The 27,054-nt window shown below is 43.3% G+C and overlaps 1 protein-coding gene across 3 annotated transcripts; it reads right to left on the bottom strand.

Annotated features, from left to right (window-relative positions):
* Window positions 1-437: 437 nt before the first annotated feature.
* On the bottom strand, window positions 438-26,888 carry sacs (sacsin molecular chaperone). 3 transcript variants are annotated; one of them, XM_069709536.1, is made up of 12 exons: window positions 26,589-26,888; window positions 24,256-24,326; window positions 23,915-24,023; window positions 22,782-22,932; window positions 19,759-19,849; window positions 19,594-19,679; window positions 19,065-19,176; window positions 18,644-18,790; window positions 15,683-17,168; window positions 15,208-15,299; window positions 14,002-14,028; window positions 438-13,295 (listed from the first exon to the last, which is right to left on the bottom strand). In XM_069709536.1, exons 3-12 carry the CDS (start codon window positions 23,935-23,937, stop codon window positions 1,744-1,746), a joined length of 13,767 nt encoding a protein of 4,588 aa, XP_069565637.1. In that variant the 5' UTR covers window positions 23,938-24,023; window positions 24,256-24,326; window positions 26,589-26,888; the 3' UTR covers window positions 438-1,743. The 3 variants fall into 3 exon arrangements, with proteins under 3 accessions (XP_069565637.1, XP_069565551.1, XP_069565718.1); XM_069709450.1 differs by lacking the exon at window positions 26,589-26,888 and having other exon boundaries at window positions 24,256-24,723; XM_069709617.1 differs by lacking the exons at window positions 14,002-14,028; window positions 26,589-26,888 and having other exon boundaries at window positions 24,256-24,723.
* Between the last annotated feature and the right edge of the window lie 166 nt (window positions 26,889-27,054).

Below are 27,054 nucleotides of genomic sequence, written 5' to 3'. Positions count from 1 at the left end.
ATACCGATGTGAAAGTCAGCTCGTGACGCCAGCAGTCTCAGATCTGTCTCAGAATTTTACATTTTTGATTTAAGATTGTTCAGACTGCAAACAAATGTCACGTCAGAAAATCAAATTATTTTTGACATGCACAAATTTAAATCCCACCATTGCACAACTGAACTTTACCTCTTAAAACCACATTAGAGCCAACCTGCCAGCCACGGTACTCTCCATAAACAGACTTCATTAGAACCGAGTTCATTTTTATCCATTTAAAGTTAATAAATAGTTTGCTTTGCATTGGTTAAAAAAACAAACATATGAAATGAAATATTTTCAAACCGGCAGCAAAACATAATTGGACTATTTAAAACCCCAAATTCTTTATATCAGAGACGAGTATATGTCTTTTTTTGTTGTTGTTGCTATAAATCTAGAAACAAAAACGGACCCAGTGTATTTAAGGGGGATTTATTAGGCCTTGCTATGGCACGGTGTACATCAACATGTATGATACACAAGGTTTTTCTGAAGGAGACACCCTTAACTGACTCACCTCAAAGTTGAGGCGTGACAGAACAACAGATACAAAGAAGCACATTTTAATTATGTTCCAAAATGACATTTACAATACGCGTCAAGTGTGTGTACAGTTCTTAAAATCAAAGGTAACACCGGCGCCACAGCCTGGTGCAGTTTCATGTTCCTTAAACCACAGAAGTTCAAATAATATGAAAAATGTATGAACCTGGTTTCATGCTGGCAAAAGTTAACATGTTGAGGGTTGTGCCCAGATTATAGCATAAATATGGCTCTTTAGTTTGTCACAATGTCCGACTGAGGACCAAACAGGTCAAATATCTCAATCTGCAGTTGTCACTGGCCTTTCCAAAATGTAAGTTGTCAATGCAGGACACTCGCTCTTCAGCATTGAGTGCAGATCCATGTGGTTCATAGATAATGATGCGAAACATGTCCCCAATCAAACAAACAAACAAACAAACAAACAAAGAGTTTAAAATAATATAAAGTGTTTCTATTCACAGTTGGATTCTCCCGAGTTCGCGCTATACAATCGCGAGTACATGAGGAGTTTCAAAAAAGTGCTTTGTCCATAAACAAGTGGCTATGTTACAGAAAATGTACAACTTTTACAGAAATCATATGAAAACAAGCATACAAATACAAAAAAGAAAAGTCACAAACATGATTGTATTTCCTTGACTTTGCTGAGCTTTTGTAAATAGGACACGTTGCATGACAGTAATCGCAGTATTCGACCGAGTTCGTCTATTTCTTGACAAGCGCATTGCTTAAGTACACTCAACTGGTTTTCTGTAGCAAGAAAATATATTCATTTATTCATTTTTATAAAAGATAAAGTAAAAAAAGCAGCATTTTTTTTTCTTCTTTTTTTCTTAATCCAACTCAGAGCAAATTTAGTCAATGTGGGGACTTTGGTAAACAAAACGTTTTGCCGAGGCATCGGTATGTACAGCTTACGCAGAAATTGTCGTTTCACATATCACAGCGAATCTACATGATGACAGCCTGATTAGGTTATAAAGAGCCAGACATTTATTCGCCGTGCACGAGCCACAGCGCCGCCACCACGGGTAGAAACTGCATGTGTGCCGTAAGCTGCCAGCTGGATACTTCAGTTTGATTCAAAGTTGACATACGCGATCTGTATTGCGTACAGACGCAGGTCTCCCTCCCGTCCGCGGGAGGATCTGGGCGCGCTCGCGTTTAACAACAGTGTCATATTTTTTGCTGCACGAAGGTCTCAAGCTTGATGATAATCCGCGCGGTACATTCCATCACTCTCATTGCCACCTCAGACGTGTATCTGTCGTTGGGAATCTGTGGAAATGGCAGGAGGTCCGGGTAGCGAGTTCTCAGGCTGTCCACTCCGTACCCTTCCAGAATCTGAACATCGCCGGCGAGGCCTTTTAACTGCGAGTTGTACTCCTCTACTTTTTGAGCCAGAGCCGTCGGTTTCACGTCTTTGTCCGACTTCCCTCTGACCGCGTAGTCGGCGGCTATCAGCGCGAGCTTCGTGGCCAGGTAGCATTTGAAACACACCCACTCGTTGGCATTTTTATGAAGATCGTTGCGAGCGGCAGAGTAGTTCGCCCTGGCTTGTCTCAGCCACCTGCGGGCTTCCACGGGGTTTCCAACCGTCTTGAAGGTTGGAGGTACGAAGAAACGGTGCGAGTGTGACGAACCCGCATAGCTCGGATAATGTTCCCTGAACTGTTTCCTCTCCGACTTGTGGCTGGTTGCTTCCTGGTTCCACGATGAATAAAACCTTTGAAATGAGAACTTCTCCGACTGGAAGCGGGATGATGACGTGGAGAAGGATCTCCTGGAAGCCCTGTCTGTATTTTGCTGATCAGCCAGAGACTGTTTCTCCATCCTGTTGATCTCCTTCTGTAAATGCTTGAAGACTTCTGTGGCAACGTCCAGATTCTCTGCATTTTTGTCCGGGTGCCACTTGAGATACAGTCGGCGGATGATCTTTTTTCTCTCCGCCTCGGGAAGCTTCCAAGCTTGTTCAACTACTAAGGTCACTTCTTTCAGAATCTCGGGCAACGCGTGAAGTTTAATCTTTTTTGGAGACTGTTTTTGAGGGGGGGGTCGAAGGTTTTCTTTGCCAGCGAAAAGAGGAGGGGCCGTTCGTAGACCGGAGGAACGGCCCTCCGGGCTGGAAGGGGTTGACGGGGCGGTCGTGTCTCGTGCGTGGGTGCTTTCATCCTGTCTTGAGAATTTGTACAAGTCGAGGGAGCTGACTACTTTGTACTCGCTGTAACCAATGTCGATCTGGAAGCACTTCCCAAGGAAACTTGCGTTTTCCTCCTCTTCTCTTTCTACCTCTTGAACGATGATGGCGTACGTATACGTGGGCTGATAGGACCCGTATATGTCTCCGCCCTCAGAGTCTACCAGGTAGCCCACATATTCCCCCGGGTAGAAGACATTCATCGGATCCATGAGGAGCGTGTGATGTATCTCGGCTGGTATCGGGGTCCCGGGCAGCGGCAGCTCAAGTTTTGAAGGCTCCGTGGAGTCATACTTGACGCCGAGGTTGTCGAGCTTCTCTGTGATTCTGTAGATGTCGTTGCAGCCCAACATGGCAATCAGATAGGAGGTGTCGGAAATCAAATTATCTGTGGCAGACTTCAGTGTCATGGCAAGTGCCAGAAGAAAGTTGATGTCTTTGCTGTCTGAATGCTGGATGTAGAGGTGAATCACAGCGGTCCCATATCTCTTGAGGAAGGCGAGTGTTTCGCTGCGACTGTGCGGGATCGGACTGCATCCTTTCACTCTTAAAGTCGTCTGGAGTTTCTCAAAACAGGACACTTTTAGCCCCTCGCAGAGTGCTTTGCAGAGACGTATGGCTTTCTCTTCATTCACGAGGTACGTGTTGTCATTCTCGTGTTTCATGATTCGGATCAGCCCTGTGATGAACTGCTCTGACGACAGCAACAGCTGGAGGCGACCTTGCAGCGAGCAAAGAGCTCCAAACTGGCACATTCTTGGGGAGTCCTCGTCAAGTTGCTCTTCGAGAATGCCACTCAACAGTCTGGGCCTTAGTTTCTGTGGAAGTAGCATGATCAGCTTCGTGTGGAAGGCGTGATCTTTGCCCAGATAACACTGGCTCATGTCCACAAGCATCTGAACCCCAACGTTACCCTGAATTCTGCTCTTGTAGTGCGGGGCATCATCGAACACCAAGCTGTTGGATTTTGCTAATCTACCGTCATGGCTTGGTAGATAAAATGCCAAATCTCTGAGACTCTCGAGGTCTTTGCGAATTTCCACTGGGTCATTATGGAGAGACTTGAACAGTCCCGAAACGACCCTTTTCACGGTTCTCATTTCATTGGGGTCGAGCTGCTTTCCCTCTGAACCTCTGTAAATTCGCCACAGCACTTCGACATATTGTTTAATTGACACGACGTCTTCTGTGCCGAGAAGTTTGAAGAGCTGATGAAATGTACCGAGTTCCAGCGGTAACTTGTACAAGTAGGGTTTGAAGTCAGATTCGTTGTCCAAATTAATGACCACTTCATCAGGTTTCAGCAATTTCCAGCCATCTTCAACCATGACGAAAGCCACCCCACGGAGCTGGTAACGGAAATCTCTTTTATCTGAATTGAGGAACTCGTACGTGGACCTTAAAACTTTGTTCCTGGTCTTCACCATTTCGTCATCTGGACTGGATATGTTGCAGATGTTCTTGCAGTTGCATATGACTTTGTCCAGTGGCGGGTCCAAGTTGACACTCAGCATGTTCAGCACTTGGTCGAGCTCTCCCTGTCCAGTGAGGGTGCTCTCCTCCTGGTCCTTGATGCTTGAAGGTGTCGCTTTCTCAGGTAGAATTGGACAAGATGTCCAGAGCAGGTGAATAATATCCGTTTGCTTGAATTTTGGGTTCACCTGAGACCCACTGAAACGAATGAGAGGAAGTGTGCCACTCATCTCTTGGTACTGAGAATGAAGCTTGATGAGCTCTTTGGGGGCTCTCTCGGGACACAGGAATGGTATCATCGAGAGCTCTTTGAGGAAGGTTCCTTGGAACAGGTCTGCCCTCTCTGTGAAAATATGGTTCAAGAGAACGTCGACAATGGTTTGCACTTTTTCTTTGGTCCAGCTCTCTGTTTGGGATTTGATGCTGACCTCTTTTGCAAACTGAAGAACCTGCTGCTGTGACACATCATGCTTGAGACCTATATTTCTCAGAAATGTTATCCATGAGGTGAGCAACAATGTCCCATTCTTGGGTTTTGACACTTGCTCTATTTTCTTGAAAAAGTCACTCGGTATGAACGACTTTGCAGGGAGCAAAACTTCAAACACCTTCACTGTCTCATCATAGAAAAACTTGGTGGTCCTGAGTCTGTTGGAGTAGTCGTAGATGAATGACAATCCCTCCAATTTCCCGTAGAGCTGGTCCCTCATCTCGCATGACTCTTCCATTGACAGAAGTCTCTCCTTCAAAAAGACGACGTGTTCGACTTTGGCATCATGGGAAAGACTCTCGAACTTCGGCAGGAGATGTTTAAGGTAAATTTCTAGGTCGTCAATCGGCATGCAGCCAAGGAAGGCGTACAAATCTTTCAGCTGCGGACTGTCGGCAAGAAAGGCAACCGAGGTTGTGTGAGCCCATTTGTCTATGTCTGCAGTTGGGATGGTTTTTGTGAGGACATAGTTTGCCCCATAGTTTGCAATGCTGATGTATTTCCCACTCACTGATTTAAAGCACGGGAGGAGTTTTAGGCTCTGTGCATCTTGCTGTGTGAGGTTTGCCAGGTTGCAGTTGAAATACAACAGCAGAGCCTCAAAGTCCTTGTCGGTCAGGTTGGCTGATTTGAACGCAGATGTCTGAATCATGTACTCGACAGCTTTCAGAACACTTGATGGGTTTTCAATGTTTGCTGTGTATTGGGCCAGTAAAGGCATGATTTGACTGTCTTTGACGCAGATTTTGTTCACAGCCAGCTGAATGCACCCTGCTTTCATTAGGGTGTGAAAGACTTTGTCATTTTGGCCCTGAGGAAATATGGCAATGTTCATCAGGCTCAGAGGTAAAAGCACATCGTGCTCGGGGACGACGAGCTTTTCTCTCGCCATGAATTTGATTCCGGGCAGAAACGCCCAGTCTTTCAGAATGTCGAGCACCGTGTCGAAGCTGGGTTTAACGTCCACCTGATCCTCCCGAACAGCAATATTCTCACTGATGAAGGTCCACACATTCTTGAGCCAGGATTCACTTGCAAAGGTGTCTCTCCATTTCACAGGGATCCTTGTTCGATACTCTCTTGGAAGAACAGACCCGAGTAGGTCACCAAAGCTGCTGATGTCAAAGACCTTTGCAGCTCCTGTATTCAACAGGATGTTGCTGTACCTGATGTACAACGTGTTCATGAACATTTCTTTCCTGGGTGAGATCAGTTCATGATGTGTTGTCAGGAACTTTGGTCTCTTGGAATCGAACACCTGGAGCATGTTGTCCATTGTTATTAACAGAGGCAAACCCTCGATTTTGACTTCATCCACTTCGACATCTTTGAAACAGTAGTCAACTAGAATCTTCAAGTTGTGAATTAACTTATAGTTTGACTGTTGGAGGCGGCAGGGGAGTTTTCCGACATGGCAAGATGTGTCAGGTGATGAGAAAGTGTGGAGAAAGTCACGGACGTCACCCGGTGTAACGTAGCTCACCGGAATCCCCGCATCTTCCAAACACAAGTAGAGATTTGCCGTCTCGTCACAGCTGTGAACCAGGTTGAAGCCAACGTCGAGAAGCAAGGTTTTCAGTCTGTAGACATTTTCAGCCACAGACTTCCTTGAAGTTATGTTGTAATCTGTGTTTTTCAAGTGTTGGAGCTCATCTTGGAGCAGATTATCAAAAAAGGCTCTGCCTTTGTTTGCAGTGGAAGTATTCACCCAAGAAATGTAGACGACCGAATGCATGTCGGAGTTGTCCATTTGTCCTGCTCTGACAACAGGAAGCAGACGCTTCAGGTCAGCGTGGATACAGTTGTATACTGCTTTAAACAGGCAGTACCAGTCTGGCTGTATGTCAAGTCTGTTGACCGAAAAGAAGAACAGATATTTTCGCAGTGTGTCTTTGACGACATGAAGTGGGGTTCCTTGTAGTATGGTCATGGTGGGGTCGGGACCCGGGAAGTATCGACGCTTCAGCTGAATCAGTAGTTCCACGCAGGCAGGGGCTATCAGTGATGTCATCAAATTGTTGTTCCAGTCACTTCTCACTCCAACCCCATTGTCATCTCTCCATAGGTTCCTTCTGGCAGAGTCGAGGGCAAAATGCCCATTGACATGAAAAGGTAAGCCAGTCTCCAGCGAAAGGGGCAGAAAGCAGAAGGCTCTGTGGGGCTTTTTGTAGTTGTGGCTCACACATGCCGCGACACCTCCACGTGGAAAAAGAGTTATGTCCTCGTTTTTGTGAGCTGAGATCACACCTTTGGAGACATTTTCAATGTTGGGGAAGCCCGATCTGTTGCAGATCATCCACGTGGTCGAATTCCCATCTGTGTCCTCTATGTCCATTGTGTAGGTTATCTGTTGGACTGGGATAGCAGTGAGCTGCTTCTTTTTGGTCACACTGTCAATGACAGACGCGTGAAACTGTTTGCGTTTTAGTCGATCACCATCCGTTATCTTCGCCGTCACGGAATAGAGCACTTTTAGTCCACCAGATGCATTGTCAATTTCACAGATGGATATCTTCTCCATGTGGTTGAGGAACATCAGAAGCTCTGCTCCGTCAGTTTTAAGTTTATCTAGAAGGTTTTGCACCATCCTGTCAGATGCAGGGACGGAACTTATCTCAGATGTCTTTGTCATTTCTGTCGAGCGGATGGGAAATCGGAACATTGTGCTGCGATCCAACTTGAAATGAGCTCCCAAGTAAAGATTTAGAACATCTGAAAACTGAGATCTGAAGTCAGAGTCCAAGTCTCGAAACATTCTCCCAGGACTCACGGATGTAGCCCCGGGTGCATATTGCGCATGGGGATCAAAGATGCAAAGAATGTCATTGTTTGAGATGAAGGACGGGCAGTCAGTTATGTGATAGACGGAGTTGAATCCGATGCCATATTGACCAGTTTTGCCAGGATTTGCCTCTTTTGTTCCCCTTCCGAGGTTCTGTATCCCTCTGATATCATCCTCTGTGAATGGCTGATTGTTGTACACACAGAGGGCCGGGCCTTGCATGGGAATCCATTTATCGTCAAAGATTCTGTCTGTGGGGTGTGTCCTTGAATCAAAAACAAAGTAAATTTCTGTGGCTTTGGCATCATCTGCATTCTGAAGCAGCTCTTTCAGCATTTCCTTTTCTGATGGATAAGCATTGAGAATGCTTTTAATTCTGCTTGTGAGCTTTTCTTTCTGTCCAAACTCAGTACCGAGTCGAGTGAAGCACACATTCGAAGCATATCTCTCCAATGCTTTGTGGCGTTTTGGGACGGCTCCTAATTTCACGGCAACCTCTCTTGGAATATCCCCGTGACAGTATTTCACAGAAGAGTCTCTGACTTTGATCCAAGGGCAATCATTGTAGCACAGCGATTTTGATGGCTGCAATGTTAGATTGGAGTCAGGTAACAGAATCCCACCATAATTTGCTTGGCAGTATTCTTGGTTCTTGTCTCGTATCAAGCTCCAGATTCCCTCACTAATGATTCTGCGACACAGCTGAAAGTTTTCCTCCGTGAGCGCCCGTCGCCCACATTCTTGTTTGACAGTTTCAAGAACTGCTGAGAAATCCTCAACTGTGTAGCTGGCTTGTACCCCGACGTTTTCAAAGAGTTCACGGCAACTGTTCCTGTATTTGTTAGGGAGCTGATAGAGATGTGGAGCTGCATCAAAATTCAAGTGGAATGCCACTTTGGATGGGCCGACGTACGTGTTCTCCACCAGGATGGAGTTGAAGGCTTTCAGTTCTTCAGTTATTTGAGCTTTAGCATTTTCGTCCTGTAGCATTTCCTCATGCAGATACTTGTAACAGGCATTTGTGATGTTTTCCTGATACAAAGTGACGCCGTCAAACGACTGAGATAGTTCCTTCAGCTGACTGATTACGAGTCCAACGGAGGGCTTCCTTATTAGGCCAAGATAGTCTTTTACAGCCAATGACATTGACCCGCAGCCTTTGAAGGACGGGGAATTCTCATTCAGTATTGGCTTCATCAGACACACCGTGTCCTGATGTTCAGTTGTGAAGAGCTCTCTAGCAGAGAACATTGTTGTTGGGGAAAAGTTGTTCCCATGCCACGGTAGTGAAAAGCCTGCAGGCCTTGTCAGGAATGGAAGGAACTTGATGTCCTGCAGCTTCGCGGAGTGCTCAGCTGCTCCTGAATTTCTCATCTTCAGCTTCTCATCGATGAGACTGAGTAGTATGCTGCTACGAAAGCATGCAGCTGTATGGTCATTTTCGTTGAGGTCAATAACAGAATGAGCACGTTCAATCAGGTCCTGCCACGACAGATCTTCTTTCACCATGCCTAACTGCACCAGCTTCACTAAACACACGGGGTTTACGTAGTCTTTAGAAATTCCTTCAGGAAATCTTCCGTCATCTGTGTTGTAAAGTTTAGCAACTCTTCCCTCTGGGTGAATGAGTTTGGAAGGTAAAACGAGTTCCTGATTGGGGCCAGAGCATGGGATGCAAGGAGTAATCCTGAGGATTGACGCAAAATCGTCCAGTTTCTCATTCAAGACATAATGCATCAGGGGATCTCGAAGGTCTTTGTCTATTTCCTGGATGTGAGGGAAAAAGACATCTGAAAAGAATTGCTTCTCTGTCAGGGTGTTTTCCATCAACTTCCCTTTACATCCGGCATCATCAAATCCCTCCTTCACCCAGTCAGGCAGCTCAACAGCACAGAGGTTTTGCGAGCCACTCTTCTTGAGGTACTTCAAGAATATCTTGAAAGCAGCAGGACCAATGTCTGGCTTGCACAGTAAGGCATCATCAAGGAATCTGACATATTTGATTGACACCCAGGATTTGCCATCTGAGAAAACCTTCCCATGCTCATTGTCACCTCCTTTGGCTATTTCTTGGTAGACGCCCTGGCTGATCAGAGTAAAGTCATCATGTACCTGACTTGGATCCGGCCACGCTGCAAAGTAGCTGTACTCGAGGAGTTCTCCACTTTCAGCCATTGAACGCAGCATTGTGAGAGCTGCGATATAGGCCTGGACAATGACGTGTCTCATGAACACTGAATTCCACTGCCCTTTGGTGTCGGTCTTCCAGATCTCTTTGCGGTTGGAAGTCACTGCAAAGCATCCATTAATGTGGACTGGGAGGCCTGTTTTGATTCGCAATGGTAAGTAACAGAACACCTCTCCAATCGATGTCGCGTTTGTCTTCACTGTCCATTTCCGATTCTCTTCCTCGGAGAGAAGAACAGCCACCCCTCCACAAGGCACAAGTCCGAGTCTTTTTCCACTATCGCTGAGGGAAAACTTGAGTGCCTCATTCACATCCATGCATGAGCAGATGAGCCAGTTGGTGACCTCGACCGCCTTCTGAGGCATGTCATCTGTGAGTCTTCTTGTCTGAACACCTTTAGCAGCCATTTCAAAGTACTGGTTGGGATCTTCCTCTGAACCTCGGAACAATGGGGAGTGAAGATCAACAATGCGTTTGAACACATTATGAAACTCCTCCACCATAACGCGTATGATGCAGCCGGACTTGGGAACATCTGCAGGTACCTTGTTGGTGCTCGCTACTTTTTTCATAACCTTTGCTGCAGATTTTAGGATGCTCAGAGGTCCGTATGAGGCTTTGCATGACCACACGCTTTTGTTGATTGTGACGACATCTTGTGCTCCTGCTGGATTTGGTTCCTCATATTTCAGGTACTTCAAGACCATACTTCCGACATGTTGCGTGAATAGAATGAACCGATGGCCACATATGCTGAACTCATCAACAAGAGAATAGATATCAGTGGTATTGTAGTACAGACTACTGATTTCGCTTACTGACGCTTCCTGCTCTGTTCTGAATGGGAGTCTGAACAGCGTACCACCGTATTTGTACGGTGAGTCCTGAGCTAAAGGAAGCTGGCAGTTGAAGACATTGATGAAGGGTTTGAACTGATTGGGGAATTTCCTCAACCTCTTCTGTTGTTTGCTCCAGTTGATTTTGATCCCTGGATTAGACTTGTCTCTGATGTGCTTGCTGATGTGATTGATGTTTGGATCAAACATGATCATGAACTCTCTGCTCATTATGATGGGGATATCAGTAATGTGATAAACAGAATTGAAGCCCAAGCCAAACTTGCCAACTTTGTCTGCCTCACATCTCTTCACTGATCCACCTAATCTTGTGATGTTCAGAAAGTCTGTGTCTGAGAATACAGCATTGTTGAACGACCACAAGGAGGGCCCGTGGCAAACAATCATGCCAGGGTCAAGAAGATTCTCTCGGATGTCGGTGTTTTTTCTCATGTCAATAAGGAAACTGCACTCTGTACCACTTGCATCATCAGCATTCTGGAGGAGCTCTTTAAAAATGTCTGCGACAGATGGATATTCCTCCAAGATATTCTTTATTCTCACGGTTAGAGGTTCTCGTTGGCCTGATTGTTCAAATCCAAGATTCTCTGGGTTTATCAATCTTGTACTCAAACATGGTACCTTCAGCCACTCTGCAGTTTTCATGGGGATGTCATCATGGACCAGTATAATTGGTTCTGCAGAGTCTTCAAGCAAGTCATTCAAATCGTCAACCTTGATGTCACAGTAGGTGCATTCGTGAATGGGCTTCATTGCTAATTTGCTTAGGTCCTTGTAACAAAGAATCGGCACGTGCATGTTAGTGTCTACAGGTATCTGGTTGTTGTACAGCCATCTCAGGATGTTGATCAAGAGCAGAATATCATGTTTGCTTTCCTCCTTGGTTATCTCTCCTTCACATCTTTGTCGGATGGTGGTGATGACTTCAAACACATGGTTTGGGACAACCTCTTCAACTGAACCACAAAACTTGAAAAGCTTGTGAAACTTTCTCATTGTCTTTGGCAGAGAGTACAGGTAAGGCTGCAAGTCCAGATCAGGGAGATGTTTAAGGACTGTCTGGCCTGGCGATGAGAATGCCTTCCCTGTCCATACCCAATCAAAAGGCAGTGATTTCATTGCTTCTCTTGCGTCCTCAAGATGAGCCTGCATGAAGCCGTAAATCTCAAACAAGATCTGCTGGAACTGATACCAATCTTCTGTGGTGAACGCTTGAGATTTATGCCAGTCATTCACTGCTTTCAGGTGTTGTAACACTTGGTCCACCTGTGGCTCTATTGTTAGTTTCAGTGCCTTCTTCATACCTGCAGATGTGTGTTCAACCAGTGCTACTGAAGATCCCACAAGCACTGCCTGGGATATTTCACACATCTCAGACAAGGAGCAGATATTGAGAGTATCTCCAACCCAAGCAAGGGATTTAGGGTAAGTTAGAGGTCTTTCTTTACAGACAGGTACCCATTTTAGTTTTAGCAATGATATCTGAGCATCAGCAGATTTGACCAGCTTGGTCTGTTTGTTAAGTATTTGCAGGAGTGTCTTTGCCTTTTTGATTATGAAGTCCCACTCGGGTTCCTCACTGCTTTGTAACTCCTCTATCTTCTTTGCCACTCGAAGTACATCTTTTTCACTAAGCTGTACTTCATTTCTTAGTCCCAGTTGTCTGAGTGAATGAAGGATATCAGGAGATGATGTGAATGTGCTTGTGGGAAACCTGGTTTTCTCTTCCATGTAGAACAGATGTTGTAGGATCTCCAACTCAGGATCAAAAAGGTCTGAGGCTTTGAATGACTTTCCACTAGGCAACTGAATGAATTTAAGAGGAGAAAGCCATCCAATCACAGATGAGTTTTCATTCTTCAGAAACGCCAGATGTTTAAGAGCCCAAAGCATGATTTGGGTTGTCTCATCTGTTGTGTAGAACCCCCTCTCAATATCGTGAATGATCATCTTCAAACATTCTGTTGTTTTCACTTGTTCAACATTGAGCATCTTGATGAGGCGGATTGATTCCTCGTCACAGCAAGACACAAGATTTTGAGATAATTTCACATCTGGTGGATACTTGGCTCGGTGATGCAAAGCTCTGGCCCCTCTCAGTGATGTAAATGCTGGGGTGCCTTCAAAGCAGGTTCCAACTTTCTCAAAGATGGAAAGGTCAAGCAGGGTATGTTTTTCCCTCTCTGTAATGTCAGACAGTCCTGCAAGAAAGTTTCTGAGAGCAATCTTCTCTTTGACTGAGAAAGAAGATACTTGGCTAGATAATCGTTGCGTTGACAAACGATCCATAATTTGTAGAAGCATGCCAGGAGAAGATGGGTGCATGTAATTCTTTAGCAGAGGGTGCTGCAAACATGAATCTAGCTTTTTTATCACTACTCCCCCAAGCTTCCCCATGATGTCGAGCAGGTTTTCTGAAAGTGGTGCCTCTTCCTCATCCACAAGAATGATTGGGGATGGCGTTTTGAGACGTAGAAGATGAACGACGTCCATGCTTTCCTCGAGTGGCACAAGTGGGATCAAAGGCATCTCTTCAAAGGTATTTAGGTCATCAGGAAAATATATATAGAGATGCTTCCAAATCATCTTTAGCCAGGAAACGGAAGGATGCTTCAGCTCTCTGTTTCCAGGTTCCCATTGGACAGTAAAGTCTCTCGTTGGCCAGGCTGCTGATAGGATCTCCTTGATGAGTCGAGCCGATCTTTCAGGGTTGAGGACTTGTAGTTGAGTGCAGGGTCTTCCTGTTAAATTAACAAGGAAAATTCAATTAGTCACATTGCTCAATATTAAAAGTTTCGCTGACAGTTGGGTGTGTTGTTATTGCATGATGCAGCAACTCCACTTTTGCATTTACAGTTTAAGCCCGTAAATGTAACATAATGGAATGTATGCCGGAGTTAACACAATAAAGGTTGGCTCCCCCCCCCCCCCTCTCACTTTGCCCCATTTCTGCTGTACTCATTGAAGTGTGATGTTTTTTCTAGATAGATTTTATGTCCGTTTCTAAATAGTTTCTGAAGAGCAGAGCAACACAGTGCAAACACATTCCATTTAAAATAAATGTTGTCCAAAAATAACGACTTAATGTCAGTAATTAGTATAGTCATATTAAAATTTAAAACAATACAACAATATTGCTAATGTAAGCCATGCAAACACACTTGTACAAGCTCTCTTCACACAAACATGAAAAAAAATCCTGTCAATCTTGAACCCATGTTCAGCAGTAGCTGGTAACTGCAGATCATAAATTGTACAATGAAACACAAGCAGAATACTGTGTGAAATAAGTTATAAAGATCAGCGACGGTGTTTCACTGAACGTGTGAATTGAAGTTTTTGCTTCTCATACGAGTTCTCTGAATGCAGTTACCATGGTGAATATTTACAGTCACGCGTTAGTCTCGGTTAATAATAAAAACACCTGACACACTGTGAAACACCTACCTGAGCACCCCCAAAGAAACTGTTGCACTGTAATTCAAATGACAAATTTAAAAGATGTGCAATGAATTCGACTGTTTCTGTCTTATTTGTAATTGAAAAACGTGAATCAATGATCCTCCGACACATTAAAAAAAATGTTTTTGAGGTAGACACTTTAACCCTTTCATTGAATATCTGTGTTACTAATAACCACTGACATCTTTCAGCATGTGTGTACGAGGGTGGTTCAGAGACTGCTACTGTTGTCTCCCAAGACATACTTTAAAAAAAAATAGCTGTTTGAGGGAATGGAAACACGGGTGGAGAGGGGGAGGTCAGGTGATGTCAGTGGATCTGAGTATCTCAATAGTGGTGCTTTACCATCATCAACAGGGGCGAGGCCAGCGGTCAGCAGAGGCCAGGTTTATATTTAAATAGGATGCTGTAAAGTTAAAACACTGTAGACACAATGTGAAAGATTTCACATAAATTCTTTACAAATTCAACAAACATGTATAATAAACGGTATTATGTAGAAAATGGGTAAAAGTTAGTGTAATGTTGTTGTAGTTACAGCGTATGAAATTTTAATAACCCCTGTCACTTTGGGTTTAGGGGACAAATCTGTTACTCAGCATATTTCCTCTGTGGGGCGAATGGCCCTCTTCTCCGAGTCATGGTTGGAATATGGCAGTGGGTGCACTCAGCATCTGACTTTGTGGATCGAGTGGAATGTGTGGCACAAAAACAACTCATCCATGAATCAGCATGCTCTCTCTCTCTCTCTCTCTCTTCCCCTTTCTGTCTCTTCCTCCTAAATTAACTATCAGCACTGTACCAGATTTAATGCCCTGCTGGCACCGCTGGAGTGTAAGATGACCCACCGTTACTACAACATGGCTGAATCAACATAACCCACACAGTCATCACAGGACCACGAGGATGTTTTAGTTTCATTTTTAGATAAGAGTTCTTGAAGATAATTTGCATGTGACACTCTTAAACATATTCACATTTCATACAATAAATCATACTTTGTGCAGTGCTTTAAGCTGTCTCTAAAACCCATGAATGCAATTGCAGATTCAGTTCTTATTGTTAAGAATACACAAAAACATGTCAAACTATTATACAATATAAAGATATAATGGTCACTGATCAAAGATATTTATACATGCATGTTGTTGTTTGAAATGGATGACATGTCGACTAAACGTGTTACAGTACCTCTGCTTTTGGCTGCTTTCTTCAAACTGTCCATCACTGAAGTCTTGATACTCTCCAGGATGAACCGATGCTCCAGTCCTGGATACAGGGACCTTTGGATGAATACGAAGAAAAACAGGTGAGAAATCTTTTACATTATTTGTGTACGTGTTTTAATTTCCATATACAAAGCTGAATCTATCGGGACGAAGTTTGTGTAAAAGACAAACACATTCCGCTGGCCAAATGTATGCGTGTAGTGTATGTGCATCAAAGGAATGGAAATTTACTGTTTATATTTATAATGCTTCAATCTGGTTCACAAAATTATGTCACAAAGTATTAGGAATAAGTGCTTTGTCCATGAAAAACAGTCCAGATTATTCAAGGTAAGAATACTATTTCATACTATTTTTTAACAACAACTTGGTTGGATGAAACTAGCAGAAACTCAAGCCAGTATATTGGAAGTGAAACAATTTGACTCTTTCTCTACCTGGGATACTCCTCAGATGAAATGTAAATGGAATCCTTTTCACTGACGGAGGATGAAAATGTTGTGAATGTCTCATCTTGCAGTGGCAGGAGCTCAAGTCCTAAAAGGTCACTGTAATTGGCATCACTGAGCGCAAACTCCAGCAGCAGCAGCTTCTCCTGTGAGGGACCTTTGTGTTTGTTCTTCCTGATCACCTGCCGCAACAAAGATGGAGTCACCTTCCTCACTTCAGTGGACTCAGTCACGTAGGCAGCCAAGACAAAGTCCACCGCAGCAGGCACCTGTGCCACCTGCATTCCTGAGCTTTGGAGGTAGTTGATCACAGTCTCTGAAATGTCCTCATCTGTGTCCAGCTCTGAGAACACAGCCTGGTCCACCCTGATCCAGCTCTCACTGAGGGAATAGATGACTTGCTGCTGCAGCAATTCATTAAACAGCGGCTGGAGGATGGGTTTCCAGCGGGACTTGACCTGCTTAGGGTCTGGCCAGGCCCGATAGGTCCCTGTGGGGGACAATGGAAAGTCTTGGTCCTTTTTTGTCTGTACCCTTTTGATAGCCTCAATTATGAGGGTAAAGTAAGCCCTCGGGATGACAGTGATTATAAGCAGCTCGTTCCACAAGGCAGCAGGATCCCTCCACTGGTCCACTTCCCTCCACTTGATACTCCTACGGTTGTCTGTGAGGCCGAAGAAGCCGCTGACATGAACGGGAAGCCCTGTCTCGCTCTCCTCCCCCGGAGGAAGAGGAAGAAAACAAAAAGCTCGTCCTGAGAAACCAGATGTTGCACCTTTGTCCTCTTTGTTGACAAGAGTAAGAGGCAGGGCGATGCCAATAGTCGGCGTGTACTTCAAATCATCTGCCAGAGAGTCCAACTCGGCACACATCCCTCTTCCCCCAACTCCATTACACACCAGCCACGTCATCCTCTGAGTCTCTTTAGCTGTTTCATCCTGAGTCTCTATGTTGACCTGGTAGGTGACGCATGTGATGGCAGAGCTGGGCACACCGTTGCTGTAGCTGTCTATAGCCTGACCCAGTGTCTTCAGCGCGTTTGGCCTTTCCAGTTTATCATCAGTGTTCTCCGTTGCTGTAACCTGAAACAACATGCGTTCTGTGCCATCAGACTCGCGCACATGCAATGAGATCTTCTGAACACTCTTGAGGAAGAGGAGCACCGTGTCTGCATCAGCTTTGAAAGACTCAAAGAGCTCCAGTACTTTTTCCTTGTTGTAAATGTTGCCACTGAGCTGGGAGGGCGTCATGCGGAGTGGGAAGCGGAACAGAGTCCCAGGAAAGCTGCCGTCCTTGATGATCTTCTCAGAACTCCCAAACATCCCAATGTAGGGAGAAAACTGGTCAGCAAGTTCTGCGATCTCCTTCGTGTCCGTCTTCAAGTTCCAACACTGCCCGGACTCATTCAGTCCAAATAAGGTCTGATGAGGGTCCAGCATGGCAATCTGGTCTCCACTGAATATACTGGGCACATCTGAAACATACATACAAACAGCAAAAATTATGGATGAAATATTAACGTATTACAATTTACCTTTCTATAGATGGAAATGTACACAAGGTGCGGTAAAACGGTCTGAGACTGTTCCTGTTGTGCATGAACAGAGCGTAGTACAGTCATGCACATGAAGCAGGGGAAAGCAAAAACCTTCGTGAGTGAGTAACCAAGTTGTTTCACTTGATCAACATCGGCACACAAGTTGTACACGTTTTGTGTTAAATTCAAGAAATCAGCAACAGCGACCTTTGAAATTAGAAAATCAGAAAGCGTACGTCACGGAAGCAGCGAGCCGGGCGAGGTGTTATTCAGTGGCGTCAGCAAATAAAGAGGGACAGCAAGTCGCTGTCCAAGACCGAAGAAGGCACGTCAGGAGCGCAACCACGACCACGCTGGTGGTTTTCTTTGACATTCCCAGTGTTGTGCACTGTGACCTCAGGGTCCGACTGTCAACACAGAGTTCTCCCGTCATGTTCTAAGCTGCAAACGACTTGAACTGTGTTGCAATGGCACTTAGGTTCTCCAGCATGACAACGCATTCACTCGGTGCATTGAAAACACGCACGTTTTTCACCTGCAACAACGCAATCGTCGCTCCCCACCACCCCCACTTGCTTGATTTTACTCTTTGCAACTTAGGGTTACTGTTTTTGTTCCCTAAAAGGAAGTTCAAGCTGAATTTTCGCCGGTTTTGACACTATGGAGGAGATCCAGCACAATTTGCTGATGGTGCTTGACACGCTGACAGAACCCAGCGATCCCGGGAGCGCTGGGAACACTGGGAACGCTGGTAGTGCTGGGAACGCTGGTAGTGCTGGGAACACTGGTAGTGCTGGGGACACTGGTAGTGCTGGGGACACTGGGAATGCTGGGAACACTGGTAGTGCTGGGAGCGCTGGGAATGCTGTATCGCTGCACAAAGGGACTACTTTGAAGAGGATGGTGGCCAGATTTAAATCAAGTACAGTTTTTGAAGTTATAAGGGCAGTTTTGGATCTTTTTGATTGCAACTTGTATGTGGTGCCTTAATTGAGAAAATAAAATTTAAAAAAAACATACATTTATGTGCATTATTTACAGTTAAATACCTCACAAGTTAACATGATTTATTGATGGTTGTTGCTTTGCTTTGACACTTTCGCCATGCATTTACTGAATTTGCCTTAAAGGTTTTTACGTCACCGGGAAAATCTCTGCAGGTAATTATCTCTTATTTGATTCTATGATTTACCGCTCCAATTTATTGTTTTCAATGCCTTGCAGTATGAATTTTGTTGCAACCAAACTCTCGGATAGGATGGAAATGTGGGCAAACACTCACTCAGTTATATAGTAAACAATTTGTACTCCTAAAGAGTTTATAAAAATTGATGACAAAAATAAACATAAACATGTTAAATTTAAACATTTTGAAATATAAATTATAATTTGCTTTTAACGACGAATCTCACCTGTAATATGGTACACAGAATTGAAGCCAATACCAAATCGTCCAACTTTCAACGGATCTTCTCTCTTCCTGCTTCTTGCAATCTCCTGAATCCCATTCCAGTCTTCCACAGTGAACACAGCATCATTGTAGACATACAGTGCTGTTCCTGCAGGTCAACATAAACAGATTAAACCTAAACATACATGTACAGTAAATGTACAATAAATAAGTAAAGGTAGAAGTGCATTATGCTAATAACCCTGTAACAAAATCGTCTTTTCTGTTTCCCTGTGAAAACAGATCAGCTTTATGACAGCTGCTGAATAACACGCAAGCAAGTCAGATTCTCGCCAACATGAGAGATTGAATTTATGCCCTCCGATCAAAGAGCAGTGACACTGGGCTATCCTGCTGTACCTCACTGGTTACTAACTGCTAACCTTGATGCTGAGCCATGCCAGGCGACCACAGTGACTCCACTCCGTACTCTGTCTCATCGTACATGAACTTGACTTCTGTGGCTCCAGCGTCCTCTGCATTTTGAATCAGCTCCTTCAAAAATAAAACAGAGCAAAGCATGCATTTATAAAGGTTTCACTGTGAAAGTACAAAATGACATCACTTTATTTGGTGGATGCCTATATCCAAAAAGCCTTGCGGTGAAATGAGGACATCATTAAGAGCAGTAGATGCCCCTACAGGGACTTCAACCCTTTATCCTGGCAATAGTGCCACCATATATGGTAATTTTGCTGAAGCCGGCAAGTTAAAGCCAAAATAAAACGATTCCCTTTGTTTTTGTACAAGCGTGGCATATTTTCTCATTATTAATCACTCAGTGCTTTAACTTATGCTGAGTGGGCCTGATCTAAGGCCAAATTCTGACAAATAGACTTCAGTAATTTCTAGATTATTGTCCTGATTGGTCAAGTAAAAATCACTAGAAAAAAAAAATAGCATGTTGCTTACTTTCAGAATCTGTCCACCCTCGGGATACCTCCTCAGAATATCTTTCAAAAATTCGACGAGTGGAGGCGTTGTCTGCCCAAACCTCCCTGTGAAAGACAAGCTGAGTGAGCGGTCCTGTTAAGAGTAACTGGTTTAGTGCAGAGATGTCGGTGGTTTTCAGCTCACCTCCCCCTTTTAGGCCTCTTCCCTCCAGAGTGACAGACACTTCAGGGCTACCTGCGGGCACCAAGGTGCAGATCTGCACACTGTCATCCAGCTATGGAGGAGACCGAAAATAATTTAGCATATCGAGAGAGAAAAAATGTCACGTGGAAACATGTAGAGATATTATTAAATAATCAAATAAACTAACAAAACTAAATTCAGTGCAATGTTCCTCGGTTACACAAAAAGAAAGTAGAACGTTCTCATTTTTATGAGAACTATTCACAGACTTACAGCTGTCTTAACATCAACATCCCTGTGTCATCAGTCTGTCACCACAGCTACAGTTAAATCATTCGGGGTTGCGTTATTGCACATTAGTTGACAGACAATCTTTTCCGGGTGCATGTTTCAGAATCAATGCAGCAGGGAGTCGGCACCGGGCCGGACACTGCTGATGTTTGGGGCTCTTCAAGGTGACACTGCACTCAGCAGTCTTTGCACATCAACCTGCTGTTGAGCAAACTGAGCTGTGCGCAAGAAGAAAAACCCTCCGTCATCATCCTCATCACGGTCGCTGCAACCGTGAGATAGTCATTGTGAAATTAAGGATTTTAAGTCTTTAATGTCATATTCATATTTAATATGGGAAAAAGATATAGTGCGAACAACAAATGCACAGTATAGTTTAAAGGGCATCACATTCGGGACTATGAGGCAGGGTGGTTATATCAAATAATGTTCTGACAAAATGAGATTTAAACGTTGAAATTAATTCATTTTATCTTGTCTATCTGGTGGGATTAAAATGTATCGAGAGAAAGAAAAGAGTGCTTTGATGACACATTTCTTTCATTAAAGTCCTCCTATTTAGCTTTTATAAACGGTATATAAACAGTATAATTAATGCTTTACGATATACTACAATGTAGTTTCAAGCAGATAGTCTTTATTATTATATTTGTAAACATTTACTTACTGCTAATAAATTCTAAATACAGCCACTTTAAGTAAAGTGTTACCAATGTATACGTAGGCTACTAGTATAATAGTTTGACGTGCTTTTCCTCATTTGGCTACTAGACTGAATGTTTTATGACATTTGAAAGCACCCGCAGACAATAAAGACTGCCTCTGAAACAAACAAAAGAAGACGAGGTTGCCTTTCAGATTCTCCGAAAAAGCATAGCACTCTGCTCAGTACAGCGTCTGGCACGGTGCCTCCCCCATCTGACTGCTGCACATTTTTAACTGCATTAGGCAGAACGGCTTTGAGACTTGAAATATAGAGTTACAGCACAGTGGGAATGGTTTTCATTCTTGTTTCTAGGAAACAATTCATGTGACTGAACATCCGGACAGAGATGAATTCAAGGCTTAAATGTGACTTTTCTTTAACATTGCCCTTGGACTTGTCATTAGTTTGTGGGTGTGGCTTGCAGCTAATTTCTGCATATGAGATCAGGGGGGCTGCCAAGCACTGACCACCACCTGGTGCTTTCCATCAGCTGAGTCCCAACACACGGGGTCAACTGCAGTCATGTTATTCCATTCACTGGGTGAACTATGATAAACCACCACACAAGACTCTTCGTGGAAACATACCATACAAAAAGTCACTAACTGTTCAAATTAATAATACTAACACATTTGTTTGTTTCAAAATATGATCTTTCCAGCATGAAAGGGTATTATAAGGCCTTAATAAAACTATATAAAATATATGCCTACAATTTTATAATAATAATAATCTATAAAGCTGTAACATTTAACAATAGACAATGAAACATTTATTACTCTGTAAATGTAAATTAACATGTGTTTAGTACAGCTTTGTATATAAATGATCTTTTTTTTGATGGTAGAAGGACACTAAGTAGACTACTGTGCTGTTCAATACACGATGATGAAGTGCCTCATCATGTTGGTCAGTCTGAGTCAGATCATTTGACAGCAGCAGTCAGTGGAGCTGATACAGAGAGAGAGAGAGAGAGAGAGAGAGAGAGAGAGAGAGAGAGAGAGAGAGAGAGAGAGAGAGAGAGAGAGAGAGAGAGAGAGAGAGAGAGAGAGAGAGAGAGAGAGAGAGAGAGAGAGAGAGAGAGAGAGAGAGAGAGAGAGAGAGATACATAGATAGAGAGAGAGGTAGGTAGGTAGATAGATAGAGAGAGAGAGAGAGCTACATAGATAGAGAGCGAGAGAGATAGAGAGAGAAAGAGAGAAAGAAAAAGAGAGAGAGAAAGAGATACATAGATAGAGAGAGAGAGAAAGAGAGAGAGAAAGAGATAGACAGACAGACAGACAGACAGACAGACAGATAGATAGATAGATAGATAGATAGATAGATAGATAGATAGATAGATAGATAGATAGATAGATAGACTGATAGACAGATAGATAGATAGATAGATAGATAGATAGACTGATAGACAGATAGATAGATAGATAGATAGATAGATAGATAGATAGATAGATAGATAGATAGATAGATAGATAGACTGATAGATAGATAGATAGATAGATACATAGATAGATAGATAGATAGATAGAGAGTGACTGTGTGTTGACTAACAGCTCTTCTAACAATGAAGACACTGTTAACAGTTTAGACGAGTGTTGCAGCATTTGTCCTGCAGTTGTAGCACGGGGTCTTTAAACAGGGCTATTTACTGCAGTTCACAGATATCTACTATCACAGAGAAACCTCAGTTCTTCCTCTTGTCTTTGTTTAGTGTTATTAGTGAAATGTGACACAGGAACAAGGCACATAACATCAGGCAAACAAAAAAAGGATGACCCTACTGTGTATTCTGATATTTAATTAACACCCAGAAAAATACAAGGAATATAATGCTAATAGACAAACAAAGTGATAAACCATATTGCTTTAATCCCTTTAAAAAAAACAAAAAAACAATGAGGACAGCAACATACAAGGAACTAGAAAACACAGAGAGCAGCCAAAACCACTTTTCTGTTGTATCATTTGTATTTGTTTGCTGTGATACACAGAAGACGTTCAAATTGTACAAACAATAAAAACTCACCGTTCTCCCATTGTGAGTCAGCCGTTGCTCGTTGACTGGCAGGTTTGTCTCCTCGTAGAGCAGCTGTTTGACATCTTGAACAGATGTGAAGGGAGAGACCCGGTAGGACCTCGGGCCAATGCACTCGTGACGAACTGTCACCCATGGCAACCTAGGAAATACAGACAAAGGAAATTGCGTTTGAAGTTTGACAACAAACAAATGCAAATTAAAGACATTTTTAGTGTATAATAATTCAGAATAAGCCTGCTGACAGTGTTATCTACATATACAAAGTTTTGACTTGTTTCCAAAATTATAATACGCATGTAGATTTAAACTAAATCCACAGACAAGAGTACTCTGTTCAACAACAGAGAGGAGGAGGTGTCAAATGTGATGTCTACTAGAGGACACACGAGTCTTGTTTACCGTCACTATTGATCAAGGTTTTAAGATCGGCAGAAACACGAGAACGGACACCTCACCAGGTCCATCTGTTCATGGTCCATCAGCGCCATGTCATGTCTGTGTAAAGCTCCGCGTTTTGATTATGAGCACATCAACTTGTACGTTTACATACAGCAAACGCCGCTGGATGATAATGTTGTCCTTTAAAAAGTACGACCTTTAAAATTGCACCAGTGGCCTCTCAATGGGACGTTTAGTTGCCTGAAGAGCCATTATTTTTCACCACCTCACTCCAGCGATGTGTTGCCTTTTAAGGGAACAGCGTGGATGTTTCACTTTATATAAACCAAGAAGTTAACCTGCCAACATGTTCTTGCTCATTCAGCTTGCAGGACACTGGACCTGGCAGCCCGAGTCCTGCTGGTGCGTTCACTGGAGCTGGGTGGGTGTGGCAGTCAGCTCCACAAGAGGATGGGTCAAAAGCTCCTCGGCCCACACTAAACTACACAGGACCGATTAAACATCACGGCAGAAATATATATCTATATATATATGACGGACACGTGAGAGCAGAGAGCCTGAAAAAAAGGTTTGTCACTCCTGGTTTTTACTTTGTGAAAAGAGCCTGAACATCACAACCAGGAGAAGTGCTGCAGGAGGGCTTTCCGCTGCAGTATATATATATATTAATATATATATATATATGCTTTATGTTACCGGGGGATATTTTAAAGCAAACTTACCACGGGTCCGGACAGTTTGTCATGTCGTTGCCGTGTCTTTGTCCCAGATAGGACACGCATTCATTGGACTATCTTCTCTGAGCGGAGGAATACTCCCCCCGCAAAGCGGCTGTGGTAAAACAAGAAAACCGTTATTTATTTTGTTTCCTCCCCCCTCCTCCTCCTAAAACACCTGCCGCGTGCAAAGCAACAGCGTGGTAAATTAATAACAGCCCTATTCGGCAATGTATTTGCCAAATATAAGACGCATTAAAAAAAAAAAAAAAAGTCGAGGTGTGTGTTTGAAGCTCCCTCCGACTCGTTGTGTTTGGCCTCTTCGGGAGCGTTATCCCAACACTCACTTGTGTCCGTCCAGCGCGCGCCGTCAACGGTCCTCTCAAAGAGTTGAAACATTTCACGGTAGCCCCTTTTCCTGGAAACAATAACAACAACAATAGAGAGTGACATGGTTATTTCCCTCCAACAACATCCCGACTCCTTCAAAGGCGATGTTCTAATAATAATGAATTACGCCGAGCGAGAGAGCGAAAAAACTGCAGAGACGGAGCAAGAGGTTTCCGTCCCGGTTATTTCCGCGTCGTCTTAAATCCCGTCAGGAAGACGAAACGGTCTCCGCTAACTCTTATCGCTTGGCTCGGGGTCCGCCGTGGTGTTTCACTGAAATAGTCGACCTATGTTTCCTTCCGAAAGCTTATTTCATTTCTTCATAAGCCTCTGTTGCTCCCGTAACATTAATAAACTGTCAATATCTTTTCTTTTTTTTTGTTACGCATGCGTAGTAGCGTACATGTTGAATCGATCTCTAAACGGGATTTTTCTTCGTATTAAGAGTTTCATACTTTAGCAAGCAATCCTAATAACACTATTTTTGTACTGTAAATCTTCACATTTGTGTATGCGAGGTGCGCATTCATAAATCAACGCAAACAGCAGAGACTATGAAGACTCAAGAGCACGCTCCCTATCCATAATCTACCAGCCCAGTAGTCCGGAAGTGATCTATTGATATTTTGCTATTGATTAATGTCAACTGACTGAAGCAGCTGCAGCAGCAGCTGCAGTAGCTACTGCTGAGGCTTGGATGGACATGAATCCATCATTTTAAACTATGACCATCTGTGCCGATAGGATCAGATTTATTGATTGAATTTAAAGCTGTGTTAATCAATTTTTTTATTTTATTTATTTTTTATTTATTTTTGGCCAGGACAGATGCCAAATTGGAAAATAATGTGGAATATAGGCCTAATGGTGACAAAAGTTTGAATCCTACACGACCCATCTAGCATCCAGTAGACGTGGAGCATCATCACCAGCATTATTTAATGTAGTATAAGTTGGTGTCCTGTTACAGCTTCCTGGTGTATATAAATCCAATAGCCTGTTCACTTTGCTTTCATTTCCGTTTTGGTGTCCACCATAAACTGTAACAGCTTTTATAAAAGGTCTCCACCCAGTCCAGTACATTTATAAATTGTTCAAATTGGCCAAACAAAACTTCTATTGGTGTTCTGTCAGTCATGCAACATGTAGACACCACTTCACACGCTAAATTCATGTAAATGATCATGTAAAGCAGGATCAAAATGTAATTGTAAGATGGGAAATAAGACAAAATTTAAGTAAAAACATTTCTAAAGTTCGTTGCGCAAAGAACTTTTAAAAATTTACCCTACTTATTTCTCAAATAGCCTATTTAATTGCAGATATAATTAGTTTATCCTCATGTTTCTTTTACTGATCTATTTTAAAAATGAATTTTGTTTTGATTTTACAATCTAAATTTTGATTGCTTCCAATTAAACCTGTTGGCACCTTCCAAACTCCATATGTTTCTGTCGTGCACGTCGTTAGTGATTTTACTGTAAACAGACTAATGCTGAAAGATCAGCTCCCATACACAGCAAGCAGCAGCAGCACCAGAAATGTGCTGTTGACACAACAATCAAAGGACACAACTGTCATGTACATTCTTCCAATAAGGTTATCTTGATAGGAGTGACATTGCTACAGCCTACTTTTTTTTTTTATTTTATTTTATTTTATTTTTTTAAGTGAATGCTTGCATTACTTTGATTAAACTGAGTGGCCTGTACTGATGAATTCTGGGAGTTGTAGTCCCGCTCAGACGCCAACACACTGCAGTCACAGATGCGCACTTCAACTTTGTAGACAAGCAGCAGTGGCTAAAACAGGGACCCCATCCAGCCGTCCTCCACATCAGATTAACCACTTTTAGACGAGGCCTGTATGACACTAGGCCGATATGTCAGGCCTACTTAATAAACTGTGTACGTTTTTCTCTTTGCGTTGGTTTGGATGCTTGTTATATAGAAGGCCCGTATCGTTATCTGATTATCTTTTGGCACGGATCACACACTCCTGTGTACTGTTTTGAAAACATGGCTCAGCGTGGTGCATTGCTTTCGAGAAAACCAGCAGGATTTACGTAGAAAAGTGACATCATCACATGAAAGTCAAGGACTCCCAGGACCTTAAAATATAAACCTGCTCTCAGTGGCATCAGGCCGGGTTTTCCGAGGACACGCACTCAATCTACTGAACACCATCCCTTGCAGAAAAAAAAAAATATATATATAACTGTCCTTCCATTCAAAAATCATCATACAACAACGCTCATGGCATAGCCTCATATAAAATACGTCAAACTTACCTATTGTGATCTCAGTCGCCCCCCGGTTATTTTAGAGATCCCTCACCTCCCAGCAGATTTACTTCTCTATTCAGTAATATTCTATATATGTCTACACATCTTTAACATCCTTTGCTTTTGGAGCTAAAATACGTGTCCTTGCGCCCTGTCGCCCCAGCAGAACACATCTTGATGCCGCATTGGAGAGAGAGGAGGGTCAGCGCAGCATCCCTGTCCTGCCTTCTGCACCACAGGGGAGGGTTCCTATAAATGACACCGCGTGGACAGCTCTGTGTCTGGCACTTCAGAGAAGGTAGTTTAAATGGATTCACCCGTAAAATGCGATACAGTCGCAAACACCTCTGGACAGTTTTGTACTGCAGGATTTTAGAGAAGAAGTCTCTTAAAGAGACAGCTTCCGCGAGACGCTCCGGTGGGACACACCACACCAGCAAATTATGGGATGGGCAAATAAAAACGAACAGAA

The sequence above is a fragment of the Brachyistius frenatus genome, unplaced genomic scaffold, assembly GCF_029030835.1.
Source record: "Brachyistius frenatus isolate BFR_SWC_R1_liver_20210118 unplaced genomic scaffold, ASM2903083v1 Contig_1, whole genome shotgun sequence".
Lineage (NCBI taxonomy): Eukaryota > Metazoa > Chordata > Actinopteri > Embiotocidae > Brachyistius > Brachyistius frenatus.
Note: the sequence above shows the minus strand (reverse complement) of the source record. Positions and strands in the feature narration are given on the sequence as shown.

Bases quoted from the DNA above. Each gene is read 5' to 3' on its own strand.
- sacs (XM_069709536.1), bottom strand. From the start codon at position 23,937: ATGACAAACTGTCCGGACCCGTG. The intron at 19,177-19,593 runs GTAAGCAACATG...TTATTTTTGAAG, and splicing joins AGGGTGGACAGATTCTGAAA to GAGCTGATTCAAAATGCAGA. The intron at 14,029-15,207 runs GTACTGTAACAC...TTTGAATTACAG, and splicing joins GAAAGCAGCCAAAAGCAGAG to TGCAACAGTTTCTTTGGGGG.